Source organism: Scedosporium apiospermum (assembly GCF_000732125.1).
Source record: "Scedosporium apiospermum strain IHEM 14462 chromosome Unknown SEQ_SAPIO_0099, whole genome shotgun sequence".
Classification (NCBI taxonomy): domain Eukaryota; kingdom Fungi; phylum Ascomycota; class Sordariomycetes; order Microascales; family Microascaceae; genus Scedosporium; species Scedosporium apiospermum.
In genome coordinates, this window is record NW_015971800.1 from 212,633 (window position 1) to 240,479 (window position 27,847).

At 52.2% G+C, this 27,847-nt stretch overlaps 5 protein-coding genes and 1 pseudogene across 5 annotated transcripts; 1 reads left to right on the plus strand and 5 right to left on the minus strand.

The window, feature by feature from the left end:
- Positions 1–25: 25 nt before the first annotated feature.
- On the minus strand, positions 26–1,027 carry SAPIO_CDS5520 (annotated as a pseudogene; the record flags this gene model as incomplete).
- A 1,214-nt stretch (positions 1,028–2,241) lies between these two features.
- On the minus strand, positions 2,242–5,787 carry SAPIO_CDS5521 (Uncharacterized protein; the record flags this gene model as incomplete). Its single annotated transcript, XM_016787832.1, has 6 exons — positions 2,242–2,351; positions 2,460–4,750; positions 4,865–5,093; positions 5,178–5,271; positions 5,333–5,472; positions 5,598–5,787. The coding sequence occupies 6 exons, from the start codon at positions 5,785–5,787 to the stop codon at positions 2,242–2,244; spliced, it is 3,054 nt and encodes a 1,017-aa protein (XP_016642147.1).
- A 4,432-nt stretch (positions 5,788–10,219) lies between these two features.
- SAPIO_CDS5522 (uncharacterized protein) lies at positions 10,220–11,099 on the plus strand (the record flags this gene model as incomplete). Its single annotated transcript, XM_016787833.1, has 3 exons — positions 10,220–10,330; positions 10,522–10,629; positions 10,686–11,099. 3 exons carry the CDS (start codon positions 10,220–10,222, stop codon positions 11,097–11,099), a joined length of 633 nt encoding a protein of 210 aa, XP_016642148.1.
- A 3,397-nt stretch (positions 11,100–14,496) lies between these two features.
- SAPIO_CDS5523 (Uracil-DNA glycosylase) lies at positions 14,497–15,674 on the minus strand (the record flags this gene model as incomplete). Its single annotated transcript, XM_016787834.1, has 2 exons — positions 14,497–15,262; positions 15,340–15,674. The coding sequence occupies 2 exons, from the start codon at positions 15,672–15,674 to the stop codon at positions 14,497–14,499; spliced, it is 1,101 nt and encodes a 366-aa protein (XP_016642149.1).
- A 1,631-nt stretch (positions 15,675–17,305) lies between these two features.
- SAPIO_CDS5524 (putative Mitochondrial carrier protein) lies at positions 17,306–18,840 on the minus strand (the record flags this gene model as incomplete). Its single annotated transcript, XM_016787835.1, has 2 exons — positions 17,306–18,489; positions 18,642–18,840. 2 exons carry the CDS (start codon positions 18,838–18,840, stop codon positions 17,306–17,308), a joined length of 1,383 nt encoding a protein of 460 aa, XP_016642150.1.
- Positions 18,841–20,682: 1,842 nt separating this feature from the next.
- Positions 20,683–23,999, minus strand: SAPIO_CDS5525 (uncharacterized protein; the record flags this gene model as incomplete). The annotated part of the gene is made up of 8 exons (XM_016787836.1): positions 20,683–20,986; positions 21,069–21,550; positions 21,650–22,203; positions 22,293–22,574; positions 22,635–22,973; positions 23,064–23,678; positions 23,753–23,797; positions 23,903–23,999. 8 exons carry the CDS (start codon positions 23,997–23,999, stop codon positions 20,683–20,685), a joined length of 2,718 nt encoding a protein of 905 aa, XP_016642151.1.
- Positions 24,000–27,847: the final 3,848 nt, after the last annotated feature.

Here is a 27,847-nt window from a genome sequence, read left to right on the forward strand (position 1 = left end):
CCAAAAAGCCAATGGGGCATCGCGATCATGACTCGTCTCCTTCCCTTCCTTCAACATCATCTCCCTCTCCGCCCTCCTGCCCCTTATCCTTCGCCTCCGCCTCTCTCTCCTTCCTCCTCTCCTCAACCCAAGCCCCCAGCTCCCTCCAAATCCTCTCCTTCTCCGCCGGCGCCAACGTAGCCGCCAACCCGCTCGTACTCGCTGCAACAAAAACCCTCGCCCCTCGCCACCCCTCCTCAGGCGCAAACCTCTCCCCCTCATCCTGCCACCCATACTTAAACTCCCCCTTCTTAATCGCCCTCCCTTTCCTCACCCTCCACACACTCTCCCAGATGCTCTTCCCCACGAAGCAAATCGCCTCGGGCCTCCACCGCCTCGCCTTCTCCTCTAATATCGCCACGCCCTCGTCCATCTCCGATTTGCTCAGCTCGGCGCCGTTGCGGCTCGGACGGGACACGATGTTAGTGAGTCCCACGTGGAAGAGCCGCGGCATGTCGTGGTCCTCTTCGGGGCGGCAGAGACGCGTGGTCACGCCGCTGCTGTGCATGAGTTTCCAGAAGAGGTTGGAGGGGTGGGCGTAGGCGTGGCCGGTTTGCGCGGTGCGGACGCCCGGGTTGAGGCCCACCATTAGGACGAGGAGGTTGGGGCCCATGCTGTCCGTTAGGGGGGAGAGGTGCGCGTAGGTGGAGGGTGGGGCGTAGCCGGAGGATCGGCCAGCGGGTTTACTTCTTCTCTTGGATCCCTTTGCCGGGGACCGAGAAGAAGAGGAGGAAGCGTCGGCGTCCGGTGAGTCAGAGTCGGTGGCGGCCTTACGCTTTGTTCTGGGGGCCGGTGACGGTGTGAGCTTTGCGGAGGCGACGGTCGCTAGAGAGACTTGCGAGCCGGAAGGGTTGATGCGAGGACTTCGGCGGAGAGGAGCCCCGGAGGAGGATGAGTCCTTGAATGCATAATCCTGGAGGTTGAGACGGCCTGAGAAGGAGACCGGCTTAGACTCAACGTCAACTGCCTCCGCTGTAGAAGCCATCATTGATCACTGTCAAGGTGGTGGGGGCGGGAGGGTTGTAAGAAGTAGGGTGTAAATCAACCTCCGTCGAGCAAGTGAAAGGCGTCAATGGCTTTAGTAGATCGGTGATACACTCGTGGATATAGTCATTTATTATAGGAAAGAGAGACAGAGAGGAATCCAGAGAGATGTTCCGGGAGAGATGGCTGGAAAAGATCAAGTCATCAGCCCTCAATCCCTGGTAAATAATAACCACAATAATCACAAGAAATTAAATTTTGGCTTCAGCTCGAGGAATGCTGCCTGGTCGTGCCTTCCACGGAGACATGGGTCTGGTGGCGTTACGGTGCACATTAGCATCACAAACTGTGCTAGCCTGGAAAGAACAACCCGAGGAGCAAAAATTCACAAATCTCCAAATTCCGCGGCGTGAATCCCATACGGTCTTGACCCCGATTCTGCTGTTGCTTCGGGGTGCAATTTGCTCGAGCCGGTAATCGTCACAACGTTATACGCAGCAAGGACCACGAATATTCATGGACACAAAACTCACCTCCAAGTTAGTCGGATCGGGATACTCGAGATCACTTGTTCCCTCCACAATTGCACGAGAGCCGAGGATCAAAGACACAGAGCGTCAAGCCACTAATTCGTTGATTTCAAAAAGTTTAAAGATTAGAGAATAGCTAGTCGCAAGGATAGTCGAGAACCAAGGTAGAGACAAAAGCGCCAAGAGTATCTGCAGAAAATGACAAACAAAAGGGGAGAGAGTCTGTTTTCATATTCAAAATCCCAAATCCCCGGTCGGACTGGGTTCCGTCACGAAGATGTCCGTACAGCAGTATAGATGATGAGACTCCTCATTGGAGACCCGACTCAAATAGCGAAGAGAATAGGAGGAAAAAAAGGTCATATAAAAAGCAAGGGAAATGGGTTGTTTGTAAGAAGAACACGAGCTTTCCTTCTAAGTGGTATCATCTTGGTTTGGGGAAGAAATGAGAAAAGCAGAGTAGCAGAAAAATCTCAAGACAGAAAAGCACGCCATTAGAGTAACGGGCCTGCACTGGCCATGTGAGGATATACCGGGGAAATCACCAAAAAAATCAAGAAGGCAGTGTGTCTCGTGAGGATAAACGAGGGCAGTTAGACAACGATTTTTCGGCCAGAACCGTAAGCGAGTCCTTGATCAAGAACCGCTACGGTATGGTCTTGGAGGCATTGCTTGCCTTTCTTGACATCTAATAGCGCGGACCAGGAGCGTCTCGGCTTTCGGGCCCACTGACGCCTTCCATGTTGCCCGTAAGCTCAGCAACGCGAGCCTTGATACGGGCGACACGAGACTCGATAGCTGCGAAAGGTGATGTGTTAGCAGTGGCTCCAAACGATCCGACACAACAACTTCTCTGAAAATATCAAAATAAAACAGATTGAACGGAAGGGACTGGGATATACTTACTCTCTTCACCACTAGTGTCATCCTCGGGGTCATGCTTTGGCGCAGGGGCCGTGCTTCGCTGCGCTGCACGCTCAGCTGCATTCTTGCGGATCTGGGCCCATCGGTCAATAGCGGGCGGGACTTGGACCTTGCTTAGGTCTTCAATCGATGGATCGGGGACAGGGGCCACGGCTGGAGAAGGTGACCGAGCATGCCGGGCAATCGGGGGCGGGACGGCGTCGTCCGAGTCGCTATCGTCGGGCACGAATGCCGGCTGGTCAACGAGGGGGCCCTGATCGAACCGAGAAAATTCCTTCTTGGCATCGGCGATATCGGCAGCGTTGGGCTCCGAGGTCTCGCTAATCGAGCGGGGGTAGGTCGGCTCCGGGCGAGGGGGCTCAACCGACTTCTGAGCCGCCTTGACGGGCTCGGGCTGCTTCTGAACAGGAGCAGGAATAGGAGCGGGGGCGGGGGCGGCCACATGGGCGGGCTTCTCGACTGGTTTGGGGACAGCTGCCGACGACGAGGTAGCCGCCGCCGCCAAGGGAGACGATGCACCAGGAACAGGCGAAGGAGCCGCCCTGTCCCGCTCGAGCATGCCGTTCAGCTCCGCAGGGGCATTATCCGGGATCTTGGATGAGCGGTTTTTCCTTCCAAAGAGCTTCCTAAAGCCAGGGGCTGGGGCTGCAGCAGGAGCAACGGGAGCAACGGGGGCTTTGTCCTTTTGGAGCTTCTTGTGCTTCTTGCTCTCTGGGCTGCTTTCGAGGGATGGCTTACTTTCGGGGACGGGTACCGGCGCAGACGCGGGGACAGCCTCCTTGTGCGGGGGAATTGGTGAGCTGGCTCCGGCTCGCTCAGCGGGATGAACATCCAAGGGTGCCTCGAGGGCCTTCTCTGAGAGTCCCCGCTCGGGCGACTTGGGAGTCACCGGGGTGATTTGGTGAGAGGCTGGCGCGGCGCCGTTTGTACCAGTGTGTCCATTCTGCCTTGAGGGGGATCTCTCAACGCCACGACCTGCGCTGGGATCTGCGAGATAGGCGTTCCGGGTGGACTCCTTGTCATACTTGCTAGCCCACTTCATCGCTTGAGAGGCCTCGCTGACAATAGCCGGCTGCAAAGTCATCATGCTTGAGGTTTTCTCTTGGGAAGCTTCGATGTCTGTCCTGCCTCGGCGCTCCGGAACCTGCAGGGCTGACTGTTTCTCCTTGGCCTGTAGCTGCGCGGCGGCAGCCTGGATACGGGCATGCTGGTCGGGGCCGATGCTCGTCTTGCTCAGCCCGGGGTGGCTCTGATTGAGGCGTTTATCACCATGGTCGAGCGCCTGCTTTCCGGTCGACTTCCTGCGGCTAAGGGCCTTTCCGCGTCGTGTCCAGCTAAAGAAGCCCCTCTTCTTTTCGGCGATGTATGCCCCGGCCGCGGGCTCAGGAGCCGCGCCGACTACCATCTCCTCCATGACCAACCACCTGGCCGATCTGATGTTCGTCTCGATGACCGCGCATCGACCGAACGCCGCCTTTCTTTCGGGGGTCTCCTCCGGAGCTAGACTGCTCATCCAAACCCACCAGAAGGCATCGTCCAAATCAAATTTCGTGATGCTAGCGAGCTCGCCCGGCTCGAGGTGCCGATCAGACTCCAATCTCGGTCGGTGGGACTGGGAGCTACGCTGGCGTATCGCGGTTTCGATGGGCGGGAGGACCTTGTCAGGCGGAAGCAGAGTATTCGTCGGGCTCGCCGGACCGTCGTCAACGAAACCACTGGACAGGAAATCGGCCCAGGACGGCGTAGTGGGCCGTCCCAGTCCGCCCTCTGATGCTGGGGTAGATCTCAGAGCGGGAAGCTTCCGAGTAATACCATCTGTGTCATCTTCATCCTCTTCCTCCAAGGGGCTAGAGAACCCAATATCCTCGAACCTCGACCACGAAGCGTCGCGTAAGCTGGTGGAGTGCTTGGAGCTAGAGACCTGAGACTGGTTTGCCGAAGAGATCGCCTTGAGGACTCTGCGGCATTCCTCGGTCAAGGCCCGTACGGGATCCTCATACTCCGCGTACTCGCTAAGGCCCTTATCCTCGTTGCGGTATTGGAAGTGATTAGCTCGGCGTAAGAGCGCAAAAGGAGTCGGCGAGACCGTGTCAACGTGCATGAGGACCTTGTTCGTCGTCGTCTGCATGAGCGATGGGCGCTGAGGTGGGTATTCGGTCTCCTGGAGGAGCTTCTGCAACGACATTGGGAGCATGGTGATTCCGGCCTGAGGCGTCGTAGGAGAGAGCGATCGAAGATAGGCGAAAAATAGGTGACTTGTAGCGTCGGCAGCACTAAACAGTATCATCCGATCAGCAGCCATTGGAGGGGGCGAAGAAGAGATAAGAAAATAGGGTCGCCATGAAAACGGCAAGGCCTCACGGCGGGAACGTGCCCAGTAAACCTACCTGAGCCAGGCGTTGTAGCCTCCCTCGAATCCTTTGCCGGTATCCTTGTGCTCAAAGGTCCACCATGCAGCTAGCCGAGACAACTTTCGTCCACCGAAGCCATTCATCTTGCCGTGAGCGGCAATAGCCGACATGAGATCGAAAAGGTCGAATATGATGCAGGATTTGGCGCCATTGTCGACACTAAGGGGAATAAACGTCTTGAAGGAATCGCGGGCCAGATTGGAATCTACAGAATTCCGTGTTAGTTTTCTCATACCAAGGCAGGGGTTTTGGCCGCCTGCCGAATCTTCTGTCTTGAAATGCCACGAACCTTGCTCGCCAACTTTGAATAGTTCGTAGGCATCCCAGCCAACAACGCCACCCGGTAGCCTGCTCCAGCACCATTTCACGATTCCCGAAATAACCTACGTGAATTGTTAATCGATTGTACGGAAAGACGGCCCACCGGAGGCGACGGCAACATACCATAGGCTCTGTCATGCGAAGCTCCTGGGCGAGGACCTCGCCGCGCATGTTCTGATCAAAGAAATGACGAATAAAAGTACGGACAGCGCTGGGATCGGATGCCGGCCTAAAAGGCAGGAGGAGGAACGGCAAGTCCAGAGCTGAAAGAAGCAACCCTTTGTCAGCACATCTCGCACATAACACTGAGCAGCAAGCCGCTCTGCTCCACCGCATTACATGCAGGACACACGGCGAGGTAACAATCGACCTCTCGACCTCGACATACCTCGACTCTTGAGCTCCTCTGTGCATCGTCGAATCAATTCTTGGATCTCTTCGGGTTCGACAGATTTGCGTGCCGACGCATCGTCCCATTTTTTTACGGCTTTTTGGTTTGCTGCATCATCAAGATTTCCATTCTTTTTGGACTTCTTGGAACCATCGCGGCTCCGAAACAGCGAGAACAAGCCAGCCATCTCGCCGTTGTCGACCTCTTCGCAATGGCGGGGTGCAACAGGGATTTCGAGACGCGAATCAAGGAAACCGCAGAATATAAACTTCAATGGAGAAACAGTTCGGCGGGGGGGTGGAAAGCGCGGTCAAGCGTCAATAGAATAAGCGGATCCGGACTGTGGCGGAAGCGGTCTCAGAACGACTTGAGACTAGGTTAGAAAAAAGCGAATGTCCTTTGAAGCTGGCAGGCGGGAAAAAGCAATTGGAAACCGTGGGGGGTTTAAGATACGAATACTAACTGGAAATAAGAAAGTAAAAAAAGAGAATACAATGAAGGAAGGCGGAAGAGCGTCGTCGAGTTCGAGTTGGGGTAGCACCAGAGCTAGCTTTCGATTCGACCTTCGATAAATCGGTTGCCTAGATGCCTTTATCGACAGGGTCAAAGAACAAGGTAACAATAGGAATTGGCAATGGTCAAGATGAATAGTAAGGAGCGGTTAAACTGGCGATGAGGGTATCAGAAACGGCCCAAGCGATGGATGGACACTGCAATGGCAATGTGCGGAAGGAGAGACGAGCAGGGGGCGGGTGCGTCGAGACGAAAAGAAGAAGAGGCGTTGTAATAAGAGGACGGAAGAGAAGCGAAGCTGCGGTTGCAATTGCGATCGCGATCGGGAAGGCGCTGCGCTCGCTGACTTGGATGGAAAAAAGAAAATTGCGCCCGCAACAAGAATGACGATGAAGAAGAGAGACAGCAAAGACAAGGAGAGGGAAAAGGAGAGAGATACGAGAGTTATTGGACGAGGGACTTGGTTGAAATTATGAGGTGTATTATTATTCAGGGGTGGATTGGGTATGAGAACTTGAACCATCACGTCGAATTAATATTGGGCGGCGTTCAGGCCGGGATGTTTTTTTTTTTTTTCCCTTCTTTTCTTCTCTCTCTTTTTTTCCGCCTTCATCAATGCTCTTTCCCCCTGGTTTGGTTAGCTCCTTCTCTTGGAGTCTCCAGAGTACATGCAGAATAGGGAGAGACCTCGTCTTGGGAAAGGTACTACGATGTAATTACCCCCAGATCTAAGTACGAAGTACGAAGTACAACAGTGCAGCGAATCCCTCACCGGACTTCGGGTTCAGGGAGCTGGTTTGTAACCCATACGCCAATTTCATGCGGCGGGATACTTAAGACCTCCCGTTCCGAACGGTACTTTTCACTTGGAGCTAATAAGCGAACACCGTTTATCACAGGCAAGGTTCAGAAGTACTTCTTACTTCGTACGTCAAATCTGATTGATGGTGTGTGGCTGCCGGCCTGCACCTGCAGATAACTTGTACTTGTTGTGCCACTTGCATGGCAGGTTGACCGTCAACCTGGATGGCAGTTGAGGGGTGGGTGGCATCCGATTATATGGATTGAGGGAGCAAGAGCGAATATGGACAGGCAAACCAGACGAATGTAGGCGGTCATGGACGCTAGATATCAGGAATCCTCTCAATTCAGGTACTGGAGGTGCCACCCACATCTCAATCGAGACTAGTCAGGCCAGTAACAAACCGGGCCAGGATGGAGTACGGAGTACTTCGTAGCGTAAAGAGACTCATCCGATGTCAATGTTGTGTCGTTCAAAGGAGCTTAAAATGGCAGATGTTGCGCCTTGCCAGGCCATCGTTATGACGCAGGATTCCCAGCAGTTCCATCTTAGATTTCTCGCAGATGACACACTTGGCTCCGAGTGGTAGCATGGGCCTGACCCGATCGGTCAACGTCTGAGACTCTGAGAACGGACGTCGAAGATATTATTATTATTACACTCCACTACTTTGTAAACTATGTACACTACGCTACGAAGGAGGTGTAATATTAATATCATCATTGTATCAAATCTGGAACAGACATGCGGACACTCCACAACGTGGACTCAGGTCCCTGAAAGTTGACGGCCTGTTCCCAATTAGGTCTAGCTCCACCAGCCTTCTCCCCAATTTAAATTGGAGGACAGGGCTAGAAAGACTCAATCAATGTCGGGGACGGGGAGGGGACATCTCTCCACTAGTGCAGATAGTGCAGAGCCATAAATTAGCTGGTTCTCGTACCTGACGATCTGATACTAATTAATAGGAGCAGCAAACCTCAGTTCAGATGCATGGACGGCTTTAAAACGACCAAACAAATCGTACGGAAGCGTGCCTCGGAAACAAATCAATTATGCGACCTCAAGGAACTACTTACATCAATCAAGGTGGATTGATCAATTGATATTGGTCCATTCCCTGTGCTCTGAATCCGATGCTGGCCTGCCTGGTCTAGCGAAGGCTGATGGCATGGTGGGGATGATAAAGGAGGACAAGCTTCAGCTCATTTGGCTCCTCGACTTCCCGAAACCCACGGTGGAGTTTGTGTCGCACAGAAAGAGTCGTGCATTCATGCTAACTCAGACGCTTCGGCCTCATCGATCCATTCGAAGCGGAAATTACTATCATCGTGTCGGCCTCGCCGTCTCTGAGAAGAAAATGCCTCCCGGGGCAGTTTGGGAATCCAAATCCACCAAATTCTGGGATTAAGAAATGAAGAAGAGGACGAGGACGAGGACCAAAACTCCTCCGCCGACGTAAAAGACAGCAGACGAAACTTGAATTGCCGAAGCACCGTCAAGGCGCCCTCTTTTTGGATGGGATGTGGATCAATTGATATTTCGGCCCAGAGCGGCGAAGAAGAGGCTGCATGGGCTGAGGTTACAACTACGAACTGTACATGTGAGCAAGCCAAATCGAGAAGGCCAGAGATTTCTTGTCATGACCTTTTCATACAACGTTAGACGAACGGGTTGCCAGCTTCATGACCCGGTGTCGTACGAAGGTATTTTGACGCATGCCGCCTTGTTGCAGCAGGGTGGCTGCGTGGCTGCTTGACGCGCCCCATAATAATACAGTCTGACGACCGATCAACTCCAATGTTGCAGTGATCGGAAGGAAAGTGTTAGAAAAGGTGATCTCGAGAATAATAAAATAAATTTTTGAAAAACAAATAAAAGTTACGTCGTGCCAACTTTCCTTGGATACAGGGATAATGGGACAATTCCCATGTCTTAGTCCGGCAGTTCCCGTAACCCAAGCTTCCTCAACTCCGGTTCGTAAACTTCCTGCGGGGATTCAAGAGCATACACAATGTTGTGAGGAGGGCGCGGAGGTGCTTGACGTGTACACGTGTACGCCATGTCCTCCTATGAGCTTTGAGTTCCTTTGGAACAGTAACATCTACTTTCAGACGCTTATTCTGTAGGCAGTATCTTTTGGGGAGCCTAAGAAACTGGATACGGAACTTTGATCAACGTCAAAACGCACTACTTTGCAGGATACACAGCAAGACCTGCTTGTGCGACCTGCAGATGCCAGCGTTCGGGCAACATCCAGTACCGCGTAAACCGAGAACAGGGCGGTCGCGAGGACACAACCAGGTCGCATATGCTTGTGTACCTAGTTTTTTCATGACATCATGAAGGACTCTGTACCCGCCAACCCAACCCGCGAAGATGGTGAAGTTGTTCGTGGCAGTTAGCGCAGAACTGCATCGAAGTTAACTGAGAGAGCACCTCTCACCCTCCGAGGCAGAAGATAAATCACCAGCGACGCCGTCAGTGTGGGTAAAGGCTTATCATAGGTACCACTGATCCGGTCCTCGTAGTCTGCGTGCATTCTGGCATTAACCGGCACGATGTCTTACCGGCTCGGGTTCACGACGCTGGTTAGGAGTATCTCCGCGGCGAACATTAATATGAATTGATCCCTCCTGTTCATCCGACTAGACGTTGAGTCCATGGATGGAATCAAGGACCGCCCATCGGCCGTCCTATTGCGACTTGCAAGATGGAAATTACTATCCATTCTACAGATCTCACGAGCATCGCATGCAGTCTCCTGGCAGCCTGCCCCGGGTAGCTTGCGAAGCGTATATTTCCACTTTCCCAGCTGGGCGTTGCTGAGCATGACTCTTTTGTATATCTTGCCACCCGTGAGAGCCAGCACTTGGCTCACAGGTGAATAGCGACCAACACCTACGACACTGCCATGTGGAACTGGCGTCCAGATATGGGCTTCGACCAGCTTGAGGCGAGGCAACCAGCGGTTCCGGAAAGTCATGAGTAGTACTATTCTCGCGATTCATTGGCTCCTAATCATTCCCATTGCCTCAGCCTGCCCGCAGCTCAAGTCTAGACTCTCACGCCGTGTAAATGTTTGCGGTGGTTGACCAGGTCCCGCGTAAGGCGCCCTTGAGCATTTGATCTTACCCAGAAACTAAAAGACCACCATAAGACATAAAATAGAGAAGATGTTCACTTGCTATAGATCGTTTTACTTGTTCAGACAACCCTTCGACACCAAGCCTCGAGAAAAAGAAAATCAAAAAAGCCTCTTTTGATAATAGGTTCCCTTGATTTCCATACCACTTACACCATCATGAACCCTTTCCGCCAAAACGACCAGCCCGACCAGCCCACCGGGTGCCCCGTCAGTGGGCCCGGCACCGATTACAACTACACTGGCATCCATCCACCTGTCAGCCTTCGCGTCCAACCAGAGTTCCGTGCCCTTTTGACTGACAAAAGTTAACAGCCCGATCAGCCCGATCAGCCCGATCAGCACTTCCAGCTGCCCCCCGGGTGGCTCAACATCGATTACAACTCCACCGGCACCCATCCACCTGCCAGTCTTCACCTCCAAACTGAATTCCGTGCCCTTTAACTGACAAAAGTTAACAGCCTAGCTCCGGATTCGCACCTGTCCCCACCGCCCCTGGTGCCCCCCAATCCGTCCCCACCACCCCCCCTGCCCAAATCATCACCACACCCCCCACCCCCTCCTCCCATGTACGTATTCCTCCCTTCCTTTTTTTCTCTCTAGATTCTAACATAAACTATTGCAGTACGTGTTCGGAGGTAACCATATAAACGGCCATTCCTATATCCGCGCCGCCGACGCCTGCCCCCGATCCCGGCTCGCCGTACCCCAGCCTTTTGGCAACTATCCCCAAAGCGACAGTAGACCGGAGCTCCCCATTCCGTTCGAACGACCGTACCAGCACGTCCCGCTCTACCCGAACCAGTCGACGCCGTATCAACCCGGGGAGGCTCCCCGGACGTTGAGGGCCATCTATCAGGACGGGGATCGCTCGAACATGATTGTGGCCCGGCATATAGGAATGCGGGGACTACAAGACGCGGAAATGGCAAGTTTGTGGAGTGCGAATACCATCCAGGGTTCCCCGGCATTGAAAGAATGGTTGTGCGCTAGGGAAGGGAAGTTGGATAAGCTGGATCTTTGGGAGGGCGGCGGCTGATTTTATTTTATATATAGACCATGACTGGTCTTTATCATGTATTGGCGGCCGCATGTGAGATTCATAGATTGTCTCTCTTTATGAGTTTACCTAGTTACACTGAGTGCTTCAATGTCGTAGGGTGGGTGACTTCCCGCTATCAAAAAAAAAAAAAAAAAAAAAAAAAAAAAAAAGCGGCAAGCCCTGTTTCTTCTGCCATAACAGTAATTCTAAAGCCGAAACTTGAATTCCATCGAAGGCGAGATGGTAGTCCAGCACTGGACTCTGCACCCTGCGGCGTTCAAGGCTCCGTGCCTGTCCGAGATGGGCTCCACTCCCCGGACACCAAATTGAAGGCAGTGGCAAAACGCTAAAAAGGAACGCCGCCGTGGGGGAGGGATGGGCCGGCCGGTGGCACAGAAGGAACTTGAACTTAGCTTGGCTGGTTGGCCTTCTGTTGTGCCGCCCGAAAGTTGACAGCATCAATAATATTCCTGTTGCCAATCGTTCCCTCTCCTGATATCAAATTGCGGTATCAAGAACGAGGCACACCCAGTTCAGTTCAGTTCCTCTCCGAATACGGTGATTAGATGTGTCAGTCGGTCTCTTCGTCTTTGCGTTTGCGTTTGCGTTTCCGTTTCCGTCTCATGTACTTTTCAACCTAGTTGAGCCGATGCCATGGAAGGATTTTCTCAAAGTTCCCTTTCAACTTGCCTACTCGTCTCATCCATGTTCGGCACAAGCGAATAATACCATTCTGCCCGTCACTGACGCGGCCAGATGGAGTCCACCCACCCTACGCCTACGCTGCCCCCTCATCGTGGCGAATGTGGATGATGAGTTGTCCATCCAGCTAAGACTCTGCCAACTCATCGCCGCCAACGAAATCTAGCCAGTCCTAGCCTCCCATTCTCCACCGGGGTCCTGCGCGACATTTTTTTTTGCTTGCCATCATGGCCGTGGTAAACCACCTCTATTGGCCCACAGCAAACTACACACAGAATCATCAAACGCGCTGCTTGTGTGAAAGAAGGCGACGTTGCGAGGATGGCATTGTGCCCAACCAGCTTCACCATACGCACTCGTCGCGAGTTCCGATGTGGCATCATTTACTCTGCGGATTCTACGGAAGCAACAGAGCTTGTCCCTTGGGGAAGTTTTTCCCTTTAACCAATCTGCGACTACGAGTCTGAAGGAGGAGAGCATTGGACCTCGGAGGTGACTTGCATTGCGATCAGCAGCATGCCGGCCATTCCTGTGCATGGGCAATCCGAGCTTGAGAATATTGGGCACTGACTAAAATTCTTGTTTGACGTCAGAATTATACAAGAAAAGAATTTTTTTTTTTTTTTTTTTTTTTTTTTTTTTTTTTGGGAGGGGGGAAAAATAAATAAATAAAAGTAAAAAATTCCAACGGCTATTCGGAAGAAACTCGACATCACGAGTACTTCGTATGAAAAAGAATCGCAGTTCATTGAGGCTGTTCAAATCCTTCGCGGATCCACGCTTAGATCCTCCTCCGGCTTGGGCCCTTCCCATCGGAATACCACAACGGGCAGTGGTTTCCAAACCACAGTGGGTTCGTCCAGGAGTGAAATGCTCGTATTGTATCCTGCTCTTGAAATATTTTCTTGAGCTGTAGCCTCAAGAAGGCAGGTGCTCAGCTAACAGGTTCTTTACATCCACTTCAATTACACGCCATGGGCTAGGAACAGGTAGCCAACACTCAAGCTTGCCAACATACAGACCCGCCCCGTAGAAACGCCCAATTCCACCTTGCCAATTCAAAAAGTTCATGCGAAAACACATCATGATGACGGCAGCTGTACACGCTGCCCACGCCCAAGGTCTTATGAGTCCTAGCTGCCTCGGGAAATAATAGCTGGTGCCCATCTTGGCCTTCTCGATAATGGCGCGGCATTGAGCGGATCACCGGTTGCGGTTCTCTCGTGCATTGCGGGCGGAGATCACTTAACCCAGTGGAGCTTATCCGTGGGAGCGAGATTACGAATCTTCCTTCAAACTATGGAGAGAACAGGAAGATTTCAAAGTGCCTCTTGGAGACATGTACAGTATCCTTTATTAAAAACGTGCATCTCGATCTTACAGGTCACCTACATCCGATCGATCGGTGTTGCTCGGTGGGTAGCGTGGATAATACCGGCAACGATGAAGACGGAATGGTCCTTTTCTGGGAGGGTGTCTTAATGAATCTTCCTGTAGGATGGATAATTCGGACGTTTAAACTAGGTCTGAAGCGGCCCGCTGTCCTCGTAACGGCTTTGTTGTTTCAGTGCTCCATAGCCGGCCGGTAGACCGAAACGCGGTTTCGAGTCGCAGACGACGCTACGATGGGGATATACGGCCTGTGGGAAAGACTTACATAAATGCCAACTAACGATAGGTTGATATTCCACCTTTCACTCCTTTCACAATAGGCACTCCAGGGTAAGGATGGAGTATGACGGTTGTACTTTGTGGATAGGACGCCAAGTACAAGGAACCTCTGCATTCCATCGAGTCCAGAGGGCTTATAGAGAATGGCATTTGTAAGTGTTGTTGGACAGGAAGTCAAATTGATGTGTGGACTTGGTTCATAGAAGAGACATCGACGGCCTCTAAGGCACGTCCGCGCCAAACTATATAAGCACTCACTAGACTTCCTCCTCAGCAGGATATCAAACCGCTCACAGTTGCTCTCAACAACACTAATTCCGGCCCGCCGTAGTTATTTTTGATGCCACCTCCTCAAGAAGTATTATGATATTCTCAACTCTCACTCTTTACAAGCCTTCCATGCTCTATGTATGCCATAGATATCGCTTCAGGGAAAGGGACATACCTCCACGGGAAATGAGCCCAGCTCTTTGCCAAGAATAACAGTCCAACCAACTCTCTCTTCGAAGCCTTTGGGAGAACGGACATTAGATCCAGGGAAACTTTAAAACATAAACTCTCTTCCAGTCACTGACACACTTGTATGTTACCGAAAGCCCCTAACCACTCAGCGAGAACATCATGGGTGGCAATCGCCAGCGGACCACACCCATGGCCTGTTGCCTCGACACCGCCAATCCTTTCCTGCATCTTCACTCCTCAGAGAACAGTTGAGTGTTATCAATAGAATCCAAATGACCATTGTGCCAGTGACGCCCTTCTTATTCACAGTACCATTGACCTCCTCCAACCAGATACACAGGTTATCGGAGTAAAAACAAGCCCTCTTTAAGACAAACAAAAGACAACCGCTCCTCGAGCGGACCCAATCCTAAACATTGGGATTTCCAGGCAAGGAACCTGGGCCAAGACAATATCCCGACAGTTCGACGCAAATATGCAAATAGATACCAGTAGCCTCGCCACTCGTACCCCATACCCCAAGTTAACTTACAACTGTCCACCATCAATGCCTGGGACATTACTCATCTTTGCCGTCATCCTTCTTCTCTTCCTCTTCTTCGTCTGTCTTTTGCTCATTTTCTTCCTCCTCCTTTTCTTCTTCCTCATCTTCCTTGCTCTTCTCCGTCTTCTCCCCATCCACCTTCGTAACGGTCACCGCCGTCTCGGCAGCAACAATATCCCCCTCCTTATTCTCCACCTTCTTCACCTCAACCTCCACAATAACCTTCTCCTCCCTCGGCCCCAAGCTCCAATCAATCTCACTCCCAGCTCCATGCTTCGTCTTCAACCACTCATTCGCCCTCTTGAAATGCCCGCACGTGAAAAACCCCCTAGCCGCGCTCAACGGACTCGGATGCACCGCCTTGAGCACGAGATGCCTCGATCCGTCCACCTTCATGACCCTCTTGCCCGCGGGCGTGCCCCACGCCATGAAGACGACGCCGCGCGTCTTCTTCTGGGCCACGACGTCGATGACGCGCTGCGTGAACCGCTCCCAGCCGCGGTTCGAGTGACTGTTGGCCTCATGGGCACGCACCGTCAGGCACGTGTTGAGGAGGAGCACGCCGCGGTCTGCCCATGGCTTTAGGAGGCCGCCCTTGCGAGGGGGTTCCTTGAAGTTGGGGTAGTCGTTCTTGAGGGCTATGTACATGTTCTTGAGGGATGGGGGTGCGGGCATGGGAGGTCGCACGGAGAAGGCGAGGCCATGGGCTTGGTTGTGGTTGTGGTAGGGGTCTTGGCCGAGGATGACTACCTTGACGGAGTTGAAGGGGGTGTACCGAGACCTGTTGGGGGAGAAGCAGAACATGTTAGAATCGGACTTCTTACATCTTGGAAGGGGAGAAAAAAGTGGAAAACGTACCAAGAGTAGACATCCTCAGGAGGCGGAAAGATCTTCTTCCCAGCCTTCTCCTCCCTCGCCAAGAACCTCTTGAGCTCCAAGAACTCCTTGCTCAGGATCTCATCCTTGAGAACGGCAAACCAGCTCTCATGAAGCGTGTCAATCTCGAGCTTGAGCAGCTCCTTCTGCTCGGCCGTCAGCTTCGCGGCCCACTTCTTCTTGTCAAAGGTGCTGCTGGACCCGCTCGATCCTCCGCCGAAGAAGGACATGATGCTTCCGTCTGACTTGGGTTTCTTTGCGTCGGGGCCGGAGGAAGAGCCGTTTGTGGTGCCGGCTTTGCGTTTGAGGGTGGACATTGTCGGCGGTTTTGTGGGGACGGAGGAGGAGGAGGAGGAGTAGAAGAGGGGGTGGCCGCAGGAGGGCTTGAAGGATGGGAAAGGAAGGATGAGGACGGGTCGGCGGGTGAAAGTAGGCAGAAGCGGCGCTAAGGGGACTCGGAAGAGAGTGTAGGGAACCAGGATGGCGGTGTTGAGAGGGTGAAAACTTGTGTGTGTGTGCGTGTGTGTGCGTGTGTGCGTATGTACTATCGTGAATTTGGGACGCAGGCGTGGAGTTGGCAGCCGCCCCGAGATGTGGAGAACACTAGTCAAGACTTGGAACGAGCCGCAAAGTCCCGGAATATTCTAAGATGCGAAATCGGGGTTGAAGCAAATGAGCCCGAATGTAGGCAATTGGGATTACTCAAGAAGGAAAATCGATGAAATTCAAAGACTAAAGAGAGAGAAGGAAGTCGCCACGCTCGCGATTCACAATGGGGGAAGTCAAGGTTAATTGTACTTCGTGAAAGACAACAGGGGCGAAAATGACCAGGACACGCGAATCCCTGGAGAGCAGAATCGACGTTGGTTCAATACTTCTTCCAGAGAAATTGACAACGATCAATTACAGCATTGAATACTTCGGACTCCGGGTTACAGGGTGAGACTTCACCAGGTTCACTGTGGGATTTGGGGATCAAGCTGGGGCTTGGTTTTAGTTTCTAGGCAGGGGCTGCCACTGATAAGACAATTTGGCTTGAAATCCCAATGGATTCGTAACTTTTTTTTTTCCCTTCTCCAGGGGCGACCCGCGTCTTTTTCAGCTGGAAAACGCGTGTAGAAAGTCACTTTACGCGTCGAAGCTCTGGTGGAGAACTGCACACAGTGCTCTTGTCACGGTCTGGCCAAGGCTGCCTGGCTGCGAAAGGATTCGCTCCCTTGCTTCATCACCAGGGACACAGCACGCCACAGTGACATGCTCACATTTGACATTCACTTCTGGTACTTGGACATTTGGAGTCCCTGACCGGGAAAAACCGAGTCGATCATAGGCCATCACAATCTCATTCTGGAGCCCCGATCCGTAATGCTTCGATGATAGGAATCGTTCGGCTGCCTGAAATTAGTTCTCGCATGCAGGTTTGCCAGACATCATGAAGGCGAGTCAATGTGCGCACGATGTACAATGTAATGACTGACCAGGTTCCCTGGAATTGGACTGGGTTTCCCAAGAGGAAACGCCACTCGCTGCAAGCTGCAGGTTTGAGCCTTCGTTGGGAAAATTCTGTTCAATTTTCCGATCCCGAGCATTCGGCTACAGCCTGCCGAAAACCGCTTGAGCATCAATTGATCAGACAAACGTTGCAAAAGTAAACCCAATGATTGCAAGGAGAGTTGTTTTCTTTTTCCCTATAATAGACAGTCTACCTATCTGCCGGCCTCTAGACCCGGTCCGGTCGGTTGTATGTAAAAATCAAGAAACACTGTGACCTTTTTCTAAGCTCCCTGTAACGCCTGGCAATGCTATCATAGGAGATGTATCCGTAAGAAAACAACAAGAAAGCAGGCGCGGAAACAAAAAAAGTACAAAGAAAGGGGGGGTGGATCGTCCATCAGCCGAGGACAACCTTGCTTCCCTCCCCCTTGCCGTTAAACCGCATTACGACCTCCTAGAGCTTGCCAGCTCTATCCGATCCCGACCTTTCATTCACACCCCTGAACACCCGTTTCGACACCTCGTAGCTGCTAATCATAATGGCACAAGCCGGTGCAACCTTGAGCGTCCTCGGTATCCACCCCTTCCACAATCCCGCCACGCCCTCGTTCTTGAAAATGTGCCAGAGCAGCCGTACCATCGACCGGGCCTCGGGCACCTCCGACTTCGCAGCATCTGCCGCAGCCTTGCCGTCGCGCATCACTTGCGTCCGGGTCTTTCCGACGTCGAAGGGCATCGTCAGCGTCGAGGCCATCGCTCCCGAAGAGGCGCCGGCAATGAAGCTGTCCGCAAACGTCTCGCGGTGGTTCTCGTGGCTTTGGGAGCGCCTCCGCGCGTGACTCCGGGGTCCGATCCTCTCCAGCGTACGTCCCCGTTTCTCATCTCTCATGTCCGAAAGCTTGCCCCGGATAGCCTCGTATCCGTACCAGTAAACGCCGGAAAATGGCACATCGCGCCACAAAGTGAGAGTCAACCCCCTCCAGAGTGATCGATAACCTTGCGCGGAAACCATGTCCTGGATCCCGCGGAATGTCTCGAGGACATGGCTGGTACCGGCCTCTCCCGATGTCGCCTGCAGACGAGTCTTGAACAGTTCGATGGGGCTGACCGAGGTGGCGGCTAGGATCCTTGCGGTTGAACCAGCCACGAGGGGAACATAGTCGTCCGGCACGGTTCGCGCAATCGGGCTCTTCGAATTGAAGCGTAGCCAGTCGTAGCCGGTAAGGTAAATCATGTTTGCCGGTATGGCCATGACGAGCGTGGGCGAAAGACCCTTCCACAACCTCGAGATACCCTCGTTCTGCGCAATTTTCTTGAATCCATCCAGCGTTGAGCTTATCGTCCTCCTCTGCGCCTCTTCCACGGCGCATTCGATATTCGGCATCGTCGCAGTCGCAGTCGCACTCGCGGTAGCTGTCATCGTCGTGGCAGAGGGGGGACGTGGCGCCATGATGCAGGATTCGGCATAATTGTTGGAGAAGAAGACCTCCCGACAACAGGACGTCACACCGAGATCGGCAACGCGGACATTGGGTAGTAGAGAATCAGTCGTGAGGGCGAGTTTGGAGAAGTCGATCTTAGGAGGTATGGTGGCGACTTGCGATTGCAATCTTACGCGTACGACATCGAGGGGTGTGACTGTAGATCTTGTTAGCCAAGAAAGAAAAAGAAAAAAAAAATCCAAAAGAAGAATTCGAAAAAAAAGGATCATCCGATGTCTATGAATCGAGTCTAGAACACCATTGACGGGAAACCCAAACCGGGAGGGTAGAGAAAAAGAAAAGACTCACCTAGAAGCGACGTTAGGAGGCTACCAGATATAGCAGACATCATCTTCTGTGGCGCTGTGATATCGTCGTTATCATCGTTCGCATCGCGAATAGCCTCCTCAATGGTTGCCGAAGCCATCTCGGTGGCGACCTCTGCGGCGTCGATCCAAAATCTATCGTGGTTTTGTCCGGCGGCCGTGGCTCTGAGAATGGAGGTCATGTCAACGACAGCTCTCGCATCCTCTGACGAGAGTGTCCTGGGATGACGTCGTCGTGAGGGAGTCGATGGCGATCACGAACGGAGGGGAAGGAGAGAGAGTGAGGGAGAAAAAAAAAGCGGAAAAAAAAGAGTGAGTTCCCGGTTCGTGGCGCGAGTTGGCGGATGGATCCTAGAATAAAACCCCGACGGAATCAATGGACGAGAAGTCGAAGTAAAAAAGAAGGATTATTATGTAGAAGGGTAAAGTGAGTTATTGTCGGGGAATTAGAATAGGATTTGCGCCTGCGATAAGGGTCCTCGATGCCAGTGAGGGTGGCCACTCCTGGGTTGAGTCAGGTCAGTTTTGCGAGTTTGAGAGCTAAGAATTTCAACGACGCTTTTCGAAAGCGTCATTGACTGATTTGACTGGGGTGGATTGAGCGGAGGTGCGAACTCGGCCTGTATAAATCTCGGGTAATAAAAAAACGAAAAAGCCGAACATCGCCGCTGATTGATAATGAAAAGCAGCCATTGCCTTTGCAGGTGGCGCACAATTTTATGATCATTGGCCACGCCACAGTTGAACTTGCCGTTTCTGGCACATCGGCGATTCAGTTGTCGTTGAAACTACACAGGTACGAAGTACATTGGTACAAATCCAATCCCTCAAATAGCCGCTCCGAACCCGAGCTCCGGATTGTGGAGATCCGCGGACCGCAGTTTGTCACTACTTCGTAGATATTTACGTTGACATCAACCTGGTCTTGTCCCAATGATGGTCGCAGTACATTTGCAGCGCACGTATTTTCCGTAAGAAACACCTAGAAGCAGTGAAACCTGCGAGAATTCGAGATTGATAGTTTCGACGAACCAGATTCTGATATTACACACTGAGCTGCAAAAAGTCTCGAAGTCAATACACTGATGAAGACGTCGCAACCCAATCCCAAGCTCTCAAATCTTGTCAACTTCCCCTCCTAACCTCCTCTCTTCTCACCTTGCCTCCTTGTGCCCGAGGACTGAACAAAAGAACAAGAATGAAAGGGAATGGCATCACATTGTGAAGCTCAAGCTCCAGCTCCAGCCCCAACCCCCGAAATTCAGCAATTCATGAGAACATAAACCTCCGACATTGTAGGTGTAGTATTGTACAGGTCATTTCCCCAAAACGCCTGTGCCCCAGCGCCCGCGCCTGCCTCCCATCCAAAAGACTGGGAGGTAGGGGGCACGAGTCAGACGCGAGACCGAGATGAAGACGAACGAAAATCCAGAAAAAAAGACGTCCTCATCCGAATCATCCCCTCCACTTGGTTGTTTCGTTAATGCCTCCTCAGTTCTCCGTTTATTTTCCCCCTTCGATTTCTTTGGTCGTTTTCGTGTACGCATCTCGCCCGCAAAAAGTCCAATGCAATTCCCCCGTTGCTCCCAAGTTTTGAGACCTTTTTCGTATCTATATACATAATCATAACCAAGAGCCCCGTCGTAAAATGCCGGGACGGAATCGAGATTGTACTCCGGGCGTGGATGAGAAGAAATGAATCATGCGTAGAAAGGGAAAAGGCGAACACAAGATATATGAAAAGAAGAAGAAGGAAAAAAAAAAATAGAAAAAAAAAAAAAAGAAAAGCAAAAAAGCCAGCGCAAGAAACACTAGACAAGAACGCTCGACATAAACCTCGCTCATACCTCGTCCTCTTGCGGGTTTGGGTATTCCTGTAGAAGCACGACGCTAAGAAAGGAATGGAAGCGTATATAAGAAATCCCCGGCGGAACCATCCAACGCCGATTGGAAGGGAGAGTGTATGTGTATGTGTATGTGTACGTAGCGCAGTTGCAATCCGGACGTGAGCATCGCGCTGCTCATTAGTGCCGCTTCATCGATGGTCCGCCATCGTAGTCCCAAGCGCGCTTGAGACCTACTTCATACACACTGGCCACGGACTCTTGCCACATAGCTGGCGTGATGAATGTGGGTATTGGCGTGGTAAACTGCTGAGACGGCATTGCCTGAGAACCGGACGTGATTGCGTCATTCGCAGGCAGATTTGAGTAGCTCGACATATCTGGCGGACTCGATGACGACGACTTCATTGACGCTGGATTTACGGCACCCGAGCTAGGGCTTGGGTGCTGCACCTGCGGGTTCCCGAATGATGTATTCCAATTTCTAGAGTTTTGTTAGCGTGATACTTTTCGATAGGGTTGCCGGTACGGCTTCATGGAGAATAAAGGCGTCCAGGGCGACATACTCAAAGATGCGCGAAGGGTTCCAACTCGGCTGCTCCGGTATTGACATCTGGTGGCCCATCCCAGCTGTGTGGTTCTCTTGTCCTGAAAATACCATCATCGGCGGTGAATTCTTCACATCAGCCGGACCAGCGGATATAGGGGGTGTAATAGCCTGAGTGGAGTAAGATATATGGGACGCATGGAGGTTCCTGGGGCTTCCTTGATTGCTGATATGGCCAGTGGGGTCGACCAGAGGTCGGTAGGCAGGACTGGATCTGGGAGGCGTGGCGGCGCTTGAGGTCGGACTTCCATACGGGAATGAGGGTTTCAGGACGAAAGGCTTCCTAGTATCCATCGAGAAAGCCTCACGGACGGCGTTAATCTGCCTTTGAAGCTCCGGCATTGGCCAGGCCGCCATCACCTGTTCAACAAGTCGCATTTGCCTTTGGAAGTAGTCCCTCGAGTCGGTGTTTAAGTCCGGATCAGGGGACGTCATCGCAACCTAATTTTAGACACAATGGGGTTAGCCAAGTGTCAACTAAGACGAAAGAATGAAGGAAAATGATGGTGCAGCTATCGATCGACACCTCGGGCTCCTTACCAGGTGGAGGACGACGCAGGACAATGCGCAGTACACGGGGAAACTAAAGCCACGTAGCATGTTCTGCAGCCCGTTGAGGCCAAAGGAATGCAGGATGCCCTCCTGCAGCCTACAAATTGCTTTGGCGGATGAGTAGCAAATCATCATATGTTGCTTCCACTTCCCGTTTAAGTCGTTCGGATCGCAGAAGGCGAGCTGCGGCCGGTGGAGAAGAATAAACGTCAAATAGTGATACGAGAGGAGATTTCCGACAAAAGGAGATGGAACCCATGCAGGTGAGTTGTCGGGAGGGAAGGTGATGGAGAGATCGGCCGGCAGCTCGGTGAGCCACGAGGTGAGAGAAGGATTGAGTTGCACAAGCTCGGGATCAATACCCCAATCCTTCTTCTTCTTGATGCGCGCGTAAACCGAGTTCATGCGGCTGATGTTTCGTACAAGCCTTGCAAGGTAGGTGAAATTGCGGCTCACGAGGAACTCGTCGTCGTCATCTCCGGGGACGGGCTGGGGTAGACGGAAGTCCACCTCGTCAACATCCACAGTCAGGTCGGTTCGTCCTGTGGGAGACTAGCGTGTCAGTATATAGGGGATTTCGCGTTTGGGGGATGGTTCCAGCTGCGGCGGAGCTTCTTTCGGGGGCGCTTACCTTGGGGGGACCCAATCATCACTTCGAGAGTGAAAACTGTTTGCCAGAGACGTGTCTTCATCCGACATTCCAGTTCCGTAGAGTCACAATCCTTGCCAGCTAGGTGATCCGCGTAATGTTCATCCAGGCCAAGGTCTTTGCCCATTTGGACACATTGGACGATAGACATCCACGACCGGTAGTAGTAGCCCTTCTTTGGCGCGCCTTCCTTTGCCTTGAGTATTATAAGAAGGGCCTGCAGGGTGCTAAGCCTCGGCACATCCATGAACGCGTCGGCGTGTGCTGTTTTCCAGTTAGTTTGAGCAACAACAGTATAGATAGTAAAACACGAGAAGTGCCTACCGGCTGCTAGAGCCAGCCATTGCTGTCCTTGAGCTGGCTCGTCTGCCAACCTCCCACCGATGGCGAAGATGGCTTCCAGGATTAAAGGCGAAATACCCTGCCTATTTGTATTCCACTGCCGGTAGAAAATAGCCTTGCTAAGCACTGGGAGGAAGGGATGGACGTTCGTGAAGTAAAGATCTAGATATTGATGTGCCGTCGCATCATCCGGCATCAATGCAGGGGGAATCCGAATTTTTCCAGACGTCATGGGAGGTAACACAGCCGTGAAATCATCCACCTCCTCGATAACAGGCTCCTCTTCGCGGCGGAATGAAGCTTTATTTCTTAGATACGGTGCTTTAAGTGGTAAGTTAGGCCATATTCGAGGTTAAAAAGAGCAGAGAGATGGTCAACGTCCAGCGGAACCCCTAGAGGATAAGGACTTACCTGTGCCAGCTTCGTTAACTTTGAGCGAGCCTAACAAATCAGCGAGATCCGGTTGAGAATAGCTGTCCTGGGAATATGAGCCGGGGGAGCTGCCCTGGCCTTGGACCTGGCCAGCTTGCACGGGGGGATTAGGGAAGACATTATGTGATGCGTAATTTTCGTCGACTATGTTTACGGGAGGAGCGACGGTCGTATAGTGCACATTGGATTGAGGCTGCGGCGGCGCATCCGGGTATTGCACCGCATGGAAGAGATTCGTCTGGCTTTCGGCGAAAGCAGGTTGCTGGTAGATGGAACCGCCCGTCTTCGGCGTGGCATTCATCACGGACTGTTGGGGGTAGCCACCCTGGGCGGTGGGAGTGGAGGCCTCTGTAAGGGTACGGTTGGAAGGATCATAGGTGGATGTGGAGGTTGGAGTCGAGGAAGCAGTCGCGCCGCCGCTCACAGTCGTATATGAACTGATAGACGTCGTGGTTTCGGTCGTCGAGCCGTCGAAGCCGTTTGGGCGCACGCATTGTAGCTTTAGTCGGACGCACGCCGAGCACGGCCATGTATTCGTAGTAGCGGCGTCGCATTTGATCTTGCGTCTTCGGCAACCCTCGCATGCCCTCATAACTTCGGATTCACATATTAGCATTACAACTGAAGAAAGAACGACATAGCTTGGGCGGACTCTTGGTCGGGCATACCTTTCAACCGCTTGTGGCGGTTGTGCTCATCGACGAAAACATAGTCTAGTGGGGTCCAGTCAGCCAATCTTGCTCAGCCGCGGAAGGCGCAAAAAATGAGAGCGCGAGACCGCAATCAAGGAAAGAAAAAGAGAGATGGATAATGCGCACTCTTCTGGGTTTGTGGCGCTGGCTGCGGAACAAAGTTGAAAGATCCCATTTGCGAACTCTGAGGAAGTATCCTCCTCGCGGCCGGATCGTTGGACATGGCGGACGTATGACAAGCGGGAGAGGCAAAGCAAGGGTCGTTCGCAGACGACCGTCACTTGCCGGAAGGGTCGATCGTGGCAGGAGAGTTAGACATGAAATCTGCGATCCGGCTAACAAGCTCTTGGAAGCGATGACGATGGCAGATATTGAAAAGACGGGGTTTCTTCTCTGCGGTCACGCGATTGACCTGGCTCCGTAGCAGTGGTGAAAGGGAAGGATAAGTGAGAAGAGGTCGGGAGGACGATGGTGGAGGTGGGATTCCGACAAGAAGTACTAGTACCCTTCCCGGGTAGGCTACGGTGGAGGATTAGCGCAGAGGCAGACTTGAGAGGGCGTTGACATGAGGTATTAGTGGATGCTGCTATAATTGCGTACCTCAGTACTAATACTTCAATCCTGTTCAATTACTAGTTTAGAAGGAGGGAAGAGATGAGGGGTGTGGGAGTTGTGGATGTGCGGGTGGAGGAGGTGTAGACACTACTGGGAAGAGGGGGAGGTGTGTGTCTTGTCCTTGGGTGTGGGGGGAGTGAGATGGACAAAAGAAACGCCCATCAACTTTGTCGTGTCGTGTACCTCGTACATTGATTCATTCTGTGCCTGTACGAAGTACATAGTGTACACTCGACCAAGAATTGCAAAACATTACAATTGATCTTGAGGTGAGTAATTGGAGTGTATGAGTACGAGGGTAGGTCCAGAGTGCTCTAGCAGTGCAGGCCCTGGAATTAGTATGAAGTACGAAGTACGTCTCCAGATCATTGTCCGGGTGTACTTTCGTAGCGTGGTCTGGTGCGGGCCAGCCAGCGTCAACGTGAATTACCAGCAGCGGTTGGGGGTGAAGAGTTCGAATGCTTAATTTTGGCCGGGACTGCCCGGGCTGACGAGATTGATTGATTGATTTTGATCCAATGTACGGAATATTCAGTCTGTCAACTCAACTTCAGCTCGGCTCTTGGTAGTATCGGCGACCTCGATCAGAGAAGTAGACGCTTCAAGTCCGTAGTCTAGCCCTAACTACTTCATCCTACCCTGCAGGGTTTGGTCATTATCATCAAAATTTGCAGCCAGGCTTGAGGACGAACCACAAAGCAGAGCAGGTCTTCAATATCACAAGCATCACAAGCCGAGCTCTGTCGAGAACGTGCAGCCTCTACAACACACCAGGCACCATGAATTTGGTCCCCAACCACGAGCCCTGGCGACACCATCACGTTTCAACCCCTTGACTTTAGAAGTTGGCAACTTGCAGACGCAAGTACTCTGGCTCATGTGGTTGACACCGGAACCTTCAAATGCACCACGCATGCAAATGCTTTTGCCCTCTTCTATATCCTCATGCCGAAAACGAAGTACGAAGAAGGCCGATTCTTGGGTTGCAGGAAGTGTGGCTGGATTCGCCATCTTGATTCATGGTGGAGGGCAGGGGTAGAGGGTCTCCTACGCTAGTGTCTACCCTCATTATCAACTTGCAGCTGGTCTGGCTGGGGTAAAGAGGCGACCACGCAGGAGAAAAATCTCATCACCTTCGGATCCCCTTCGCGCTTTGGCAATCCACATGCTAGTTGCATCTTCTTCAGTGACCGTACTCGTGCATGACCATGGAGGCATGGACAGGGGCTCGGCGTCAGTTCAGTTTAGCAGTGTAACGAGAGCTGTATCTCATCAATTCAATGATTCCCAATGTCACCATGATCGAGCCCATTGCTCTCGGATCGGGTTACATTGCTGGCGTGCCGCAAACTCTATCACTTGGATGTCGTTCTCTGCCTCGGTGCGTGGCCCGCCAGGGGTCTTCCAGAAAACCATAAGAAGATGTACTTGTAGGCAAAGGTGAGCTCCCGTGGTTCGCTGGCGACGCTCTCTCACCCGAACCTGGTCTGGTCGTGTAAAGTACCAGTACGAAGTACAGGTTTGAAGATATCATGAACTGCCATTCTCCTCATGTTAGTCGCTCAATTATACATAGAGGGTTAAGTTTGAGCGGCTGCTTGGAAATGCAGCCAAGACAGGCCCATGTTTTCGACTCGACGCACGACGCGCCCAAGAAGGAAAGAGTCTCAAAGAGAAGATGAAAAAAACACGAGAGGCGACTCCCACCTCGTTCGTTTCTAGGCAGTGGTACTGATCTTGGCTGAGTTGGGCAGGACCCAAAAAACACTCGAGGTCATTGTGGGGTTTGCTCAAATCCACCGTGGCTCGTGGGCTAGTACAGAGGTATGAAGTACGAAGTTCGTGGACCTTAAGTACGCTACACTATAGTGTATTAAGTCCTGTGTTAAGCATCAATGATGACGCCCCGGAACAGCCGGTCACCAATCTCGACCTAGCCTCCTTGGAATTGTTTAGTACAGCCGTTGACTAAACGTCGTAAGTGGCGAAAAGAACGTGGTTTTCTACACTAGAACTGCTTTCTTCCCGGTTCTCGACCGTGTTTTTGATGTCCAGTGCCGGTACCATAGTAATATAGGTAGCGTGGAGCATGGTGGTAGGGCGGTAATTACTCAAGTCAATATAGTAATAGAACCAAAAGGTCATTCCTAAGAAGTAGAATTCGGGGATACTAGCTTGGATCCGCGCCTGGGAGCATGATGAGAGCTTGTAGACAGTATGGTAAAGATGCGTCCGTTTTCTGGTCAGTATCCGTACCAGGATCGTGACACGAATCCCAGCTGTCGCGCCCAGACAAGCATAGACGGGCATACCTGCGGCCCTCAAGGGCAGGCTGGGCCGGGCATCAAAAAGGTGGCTAGTTCTATCTGATCGGCGGCTAGCGTAGTGTATACGATGGCAAGGGGTCAGCCTGAGACAGGACTGAGTTGTGTCAATGCCTCCCTGACGTGTAGCCCATATTTTCTTCTGTTCTTCTATTCAGAGCCAAGCAGCCGCGATGTCAAGGAAGGTGGGCGAAAGCAACAGGCAAAGTTCTTGACTCGACTCCATACAGACGGGTTTTGCACTAGCTGCTGCAGCGTAGAATTTAATTATGTTGGGACTGTGCTATTAACTAGCTGAGAACTTGAGCGGACGTGATGTGGACTTCACGGGGGTTGAACAAGCGCTGGCGCCATTCAATGGAGACTATGGAGACTATTAGAGTGAAAGAAGTGCGCAGGGAGAGGAACCTTGAAGGCAAACCGCGACCAATTACGAACCTGTGTCTACTTGCATCCCACTCCCTTGTGGATACTCGCTTTAGTGAGATATCAATCGATATCATTCTCTTTAGGGCAGGTCAATATGTAAGATCAAATGTGATCCAATTGATCAACGGATTATATGTGGAGGGGGTGCTCAAGGCCCCAGCCAGTGGGCGTTGAAGGGACCGATCCGCAAGCCAAGCCTTGATTTAATAGCATAAACGATCGATCTTGGGCTCTGATCATCAATTGATGATCCTGTAATAGTTTACTTCAACGTTCGTAAGGCGACTTCGTAAGGCGAGAGGGCCAATCCTGTGGGCCCTATTCCACCTCGGCCTCGAGGCAGAACGTGATTTATAGGTGCAAACCCAACCCTCCATATCGCGCGGTCCTGACAGAAAGCCTGCAGCAGTTCGCGACAAGTCACATATTTTATACAAACTTATGACTGACCTCTCGTTATTAGGGAGGGTATGGTTCAAAAAACCTTTGCTAGACACCATTGCTGGATCATTCATAGTGTGTCGCCAGGAGCCAGGCCCAATGCAGTATACCCCAGTTCGCGGGCGACCTCCACACACAATCCCCAGTCCTTGGTCCTGGCTTTAGCGCAAGTCTCAAACATTACCATTGGCCTGAAACAAAGGAGAGTGGCAGGAGGCCGGATGGAGAAACGAACGAAGCCAGCCTTGCCGGGGATGGTGTA